This window comes from Physella acuta, unplaced genomic scaffold (assembly GCF_028476545.2).
Source record: "Physella acuta isolate Inbredline_101_S28 unplaced genomic scaffold, ASM2847654v3 ptg001684l, whole genome shotgun sequence".
Taxonomy (NCBI): Eukaryota; Metazoa; Mollusca; class Gastropoda; family Physidae; genus Physella; species Physella acuta.
In genome coordinates, this window is record NW_026733197.1 from 114,001 (window position 1) to 120,000 (window position 6,000).

Consider the following 6,000-nt stretch of genomic DNA (forward strand, 5'->3'; position numbering starts at 1 on the left):
CCACCTCTAACAAACATTTTTTTCCGTGAACAAAAAGATCTCCGCGGGCCGGATGAGAGGACCTCGCGGGCCGTATCCGGCTCGCGGGCCGTAGTTTGGAGACCCCTGATCTAGATGACGAGGCTGCTGGTTTATTGTTTAGTAAGAGTTAACCTGTTTCATTAAATAAGTTTAAGGAAAATCTATTGTTGCGGCCATTCATACCCATACCCATACCCATACCCATACCCATACACATACCCATACCCACACCCACACCCACACCCACACCCAGATAGTTAAATGAAATTTGATATGTAAGTAAAAGATCTAATTCTCTACCTGCTGTCAAATTTTGAGTAATTTCCGTTGACCGAAAGTACTTATTTACGCTATTTCCGATTTCTCAAAAAACGCATGTAAATTTATAAAGTACTAATAAGATTGCTCACTATTATGCACATCTTTATTTAGCGTTCACTTGGTGTGCATTTCTTTTTTCTACGAGATTATATTCTATTTTTAAAAATTTGAGTAATTAAAATGGATTAAAAATTATGTCTAGAAGTCTATATCCCAAGTTGCCATCCCCCATAGTGTTATATTAGAATATTCGAGAAAGTTTAGGGGAGATCACTCCCGGTTTATTATCTATATATATATAAAGCAAAGTGGTCGGGTGCCTGATAAGGCACTTCCCGGTACCGCATGTGCGTCAAATTTGGCAGGATCCTGCCTTGGGTCAATAGAACACGAGGGATGGTGCCGGTTGGCCGAAAAGTCCTCGAAGAGGGGGTCTAAACTGACGTCGACTGACCGGCGCCTTATGAGCTATATATCGAAAAAAAAATTCCCACGTAGGAACCTTTTCATAACTCCTGAGGTCGTAGACCGACCCTCGGGGCCGGCAAAAAAACACTAAGATATATTGGGGAAAACTCCGGAAGACCTTTAGAACTGACCGGTCCGAATTTTCCCTCTATAAACATTGTTAATTTTCTGAAAAACGATGACTATTTTCAAAACAATCTTCTGGAACTTTGTTTCTGTACATTTTTTTCCAAAATCCTGAGTAAATGAATCGGCCTTATAGATAAACTATTGGTCAGCCTCTGCTTGCACAGCGAGGGATAAAACGTGACTACGAGTGAAATTCTCCTTACATGAGCTATATATCGAAAAACATTCCCCATATTTTGAAAACTCTTGGGGTTGCACATCTGTCCCAGGGGATCAGTTAAAAAAAATTGTGGTACCCTCGGGAAAATTCCGGAACAATGTTTTAACTGACCAGAGGCCATATTTCCTTATATAAACATAATACTGTTGTATTGTTTTTTTTTTTTTTTTTTTTTTTTTTTTTTTTTTTTTTTAAAAAATACAAATATCTGGACGAGCAAACCCAATCATAACTCCTGAGCATCTGCTCGCACGGCGAGGGCTAAAAAGTGACCACGAGTGAAATTCTTCTTATATGAGCTATAAAAAAAAATATTTTAAAATGCCGCACGATCCCCTTGATATTTTGTGAGGGCAGAGACCGATCCTGGAGGGGAATAAAAAAAACGATATTCCCTTCGGAAAAAAACTATTATGGTCGTTAGATTTGTCCAGAAGCCATATTTTTTTATATAAGTATTGCAACTGTTAGTGAAAAAAAGAAAACAAAGACAATGTCATTCGTTCAATTTACAAGGGAGGTAACTTTTTTAAATAATTATTTTTCAAACAATTTTATATTATTTTAAACATAAACTGAAAAAGACGAAGTATAGCATTCGTTTTAGTAAATAATTAAATTTAAAATTTAATTTTTTTTTTAATATTGAGATGATATGTTAAGGATGTCGGTATAAACATACAGTAAGTCCAACTATCTACAAGCATTATGCTTGAAAAGAATCCTACAAATATATTGGCTTAGCACGATAATTAAACATCAACCTATTGTTTAAAAAATTCATAAAAATGTTTTAATAACAAGCTTTTATGTAATAATTCACTAAAAAGTAGAAAATAAATTATAGACTACTATTTAAATAACTATAAAGTAAAGAAAAGCGTGGGTCACTTTAGTATCTATTGGATACCTTTACTAATGTTAAGGAAGACACCCACGCTTTTCTTTATAGTTATTTAAATAGTAGTCTATAATTTATTTTCTACTTTTTAGTGCATTATTACATAAAAGCTTGTTATTAAAACGTTTTTTATGAATTTTTTTTTTCAGTACTTTTCATGTTTAATTTACAATAGAGTTACATGACTAAAAACCATTGCACGCCTACTGAACGTGATGGCGCAGCTATTGAACGTGATGACGCGTGTGGTGTGGTTGGATAGACATGCCTACTAATTAGGTCAAAACTTTAATTAATTCATCAAAAAGTAATTAGGCATCCAATTAAGTCAAATTAAATTTCAGCTTGCATTTTCTTCATGTCTTGACTTACGTGCCAACTGTGAATCGTATCGGTCAAGTAGAAGTGTTCGAATTTTTACTCCAGCGTTTCGATCTAGACTGACGACTTACGACAGACTGTCGACAGACTGTCGATAGAGGAAGTGAGTTAAATAAAAGCTTGTAATAAAACCAGATAACTTTCAGCTGAGGAAGAAACTCAGAAGAGATTTGTTTAAACTGAACACACGCTGCGTTATTCATCCACCAACATCCCCATGCAGACACTAAAAAATTAAAATAGAACCCTTCAGGTACACAAGTTGAGCTGGTATTGGAAAATAATCTACGTCAGAGAATAGTGGAGAGCTGTAATTTGTCGGCACATACTCCAGCAAAGTGTGACAGCTGATGAGTATGAATTATTATAAAAGTGTTGTTTATGTATTTATTTACACCTCATTATATATTCCTAGAGGTGTCAAGTCCGACGGATGCACATATCTAATGATTAATTAGCAATACCGTAATAGGGACGGCGCGGCTCGTCTATATTGTGCTCGATTGTTAGCCCGAAGGTCTCAAAAGGCACAAGTCGGTAGAACATCAATGAGCCAACCCAGCTCTGATGGGTAATTAAATGATGGTAGAGAAAGTAAAGGTGTTTGAGCACAGCGCTGACCACACTGTCCCTTCGAATGCTAAGTAACAGAAACAGTAAACTCTGATTTTTCTTCCCCATGGATGAAATCAGAGGCGTAGCGACCCTTCTCGGCGCCCGGGGACATACTTTCAATTTGGCGCCCCCCTCGGGAGCAAATTTTCAATTAGCACCCCCCCCCCCTCGAACTTTTCATTTGCACCCCCCCCCCCTCAAACTTTCGATTTGCACCCCCCCTCGAACTTTTCATTTGCACCCCCCCCCTCAAACTTTCAATTTGGCGCCCCCCCCCCCCTAAGGTCGGCGCCCGGGGACATATGTCCCCCCCCCCCGCCCCCCCCCCCTCGCTACGCCTCTGGATGAAATAGTTACTTTATTTGTTTTAATACAGAATTAAAAATTGCGTCATGGAATATGAAAGATTTGGACCAAGCTAAAGCTACAAAACAATTTATTGATGCTGTGTGCAAAATCATTACTCGTAAAAAGTAAGTAATTTTCATATTTAGGTTTAGGTTTAGGTTAAGGTTAAGGTTAAGGTTAAGGTTAAGGTTTAGGTTTAGGTTAAGGTTTAGGTTTAGGTTTAGGTTTAGGTTTAGGTTTAGGTTTAGGTTTAGGTTTAGGCTTAGGTTTAGGCTTAGGCTTAGGCTTAGGCTTAGGCTTAGGCTTAGGCTTAGGCTTAGGCTTAGGCTTAGGCTTAGGCTTAGGCTTAGGCTTAGGCTTAGGCTTAGGCTTTGGCTTTGGCTTTGGCTTTGGCTTTAGCTTTAGCTTTAGCTTTAGCTTTAGCTTTAGCTTTAGCTTTAGATGTTTGTTTTGATGTATTAAAAAAAATACTATCAACCTGTTATTCCAGTTAGATGAACGAAATTTTAAAAATAGTTATTACTTCATTTGATCACATTTCCGGGGATTTTTATTTACTTGTGACAGGAAGTAGTACTTTACGGTATTTTAGATTACTTAAAATATATCACTGATTTGCTTTAAACTTTTCACGTACGTCAGTCTTGATGACAATGTACTGTGACATAAAATGTGACTTAATAGATGATTAGTTAACTTTTAAATAAGGTAATAATTTTCGATCTATTATGCAAACCTTGCTTACGTTCATTTGGTGCGCAATTACTTTTTCTGCTCGATTCTAATTTATTTTTACAAGCTTTTATTTAATTAAAATAAAGAGTGACTGATCTCCTGTAAACTTTCTCGAATAATCTTAAATAATACTAAAGAGGATGGCAACTCCAGTGCAATTGGTTTTAGATATGTTGTTTTTTATCAACTTTTAAATGCTTGAATTTTTAAATACAGTAAACTGTGTAAAAAAGGATTGTGCACCAAATAAGAGCGGGGAGGGGGGGGGGGGGTCTGAGAAAAGAACTTACAAGGGGCAACAAAGCGCCGATGTGCTTCTGTCCATCAGTACCGAAGCTGGGATGGTCTCAACTTTTTTTCCAAAAGCCTGTTGTAAATTACATTAAGGGAGAGATTCATATTATACACGTTACTATCACATAGTTTTTAAAACAAAAATAAGTAAATGTACATAAAACCGAAATTATGGTTAATATATTCTTTTTTATTTGGTTGTGAACAGGATAATACAGAATAGTAGTTCTACCAATACAAATAAACCGGGAGTGATCTCCCCTAAATTTTCTCGAATATTCTTATATAACTTGGAATATAGACATAATTTTTAATCCACTTTAATTACTTAAACTTTTAAAAATAGAATTGAATCTCATAGAAAAAAGAATTGCGCACCAAGTGAACGCCAAATAAAGATGTGCATAATAGTGCGCAATATTATTAGTACTTTATAAATTTACATGCATTTTTTTTTAGAAATCGGAAATAGCGTAAATTAGTACTTCCGGTCAACGGAAATTACTCAAAATTTGACAGAAGGTAGAGAATTAGATCTTTTACTTACATGTGAAATTTCATTTATCTATCTGAAATATTACTCAAGTTATAGGCTTTTGAAAAATTCAAAGCAGAAAAAGTACCACTTCCAGTTATCGGAAATCGCTCAAAAGTTGACAGGGATCTACGATTTTGATAAAATACTTATATATGAAATTTCATAGCTATAACGGTACTTAAGTTATCGTGTTTACACACAGACACACAGACACACACACACACACACACACACACTCACAGAGAGAGAGAGAGAGAGAGATACGTCAAGATTGCAAAATTATGTTTTTCTGTATCATTGAGGTGTAAAACGTCGAGATTTGCAAAAATCTCGATTTTTTTTTGTTGCACGATTACAAGACTTTCTCTATACTTCCTATATACAAGAAAGTAAAAAAGAAGCAAAAGTCGTCTGTTCCCTCTAGGTTCTCTCTGTTTGAGCACTATAGCTTCCTTTGTTCCCTCTAGTATCTAGCGGCCTCTCGCGCAATGGACTTTGATTTTTTTTAAAAGAATTATGCCGACAACAGCGTGTGTTTGATAGTAGGAGGAGGACTCGACTTTCACAATGGTTTAAAAACAAAGAGAAAAGGACTATACAAGAGCGTGGGATGCAGAGGCGTAGCGACCCTACCCGGCGCCCGGGGACAAACTTTTCGATTTGCACCCCCCTCAACCTTTCAATTTATTTTTCCAACCCATTTTGGCGCCCCCTAAGCTCGGCGCCCGGGGACATATGTCCCCCCCCCCCCCTCGCTACGCTACTGGTGGGATGGTGTCAATAGAATAAAGATATTCCAACCACAGCTACAGTAATCTTTTTAAAAAACAACCTTAAAAAATGCATGTAAATATTTTTTTAAACTATAATGTGTTCGCAGTTTTTCTATCAGGTTTTCGACCTTGATGGACGATAGACAGAGAAATCAAGTTAAAAATAAATTTGAAACAAATTATTGAGTAAAATCTTCTACTTATATTAGAAATTTCGTCTACCTAACTGAAACAGTACTCAAGTTATAAGCTTTTA

General features: G+C 36.4%; 1 protein-coding gene across 5 annotated transcripts in view; it reads left to right on the forward strand.

Moving 5' to 3' along the window:
- Nucleotides 1-6,000, forward strand: part of LOC131929832 (uncharacterized) — a 55,647-nt gene that overhangs the window by 21,613 nt on the left and 28,034 nt on the right. For all 5 annotated transcript variants that reach the window (XM_059286220.1, XM_059286222.1, XM_059286223.1 and 2 more), the window contains exon 5: nt 3,433-3,529. In XM_059286220.1, coding sequence (XP_059142203.1) covers nt 3,433-3,529 — 97 coding nt within the window. The remainder of the gene's footprint in view (nt 1-3,432; nt 3,530-6,000) is intronic.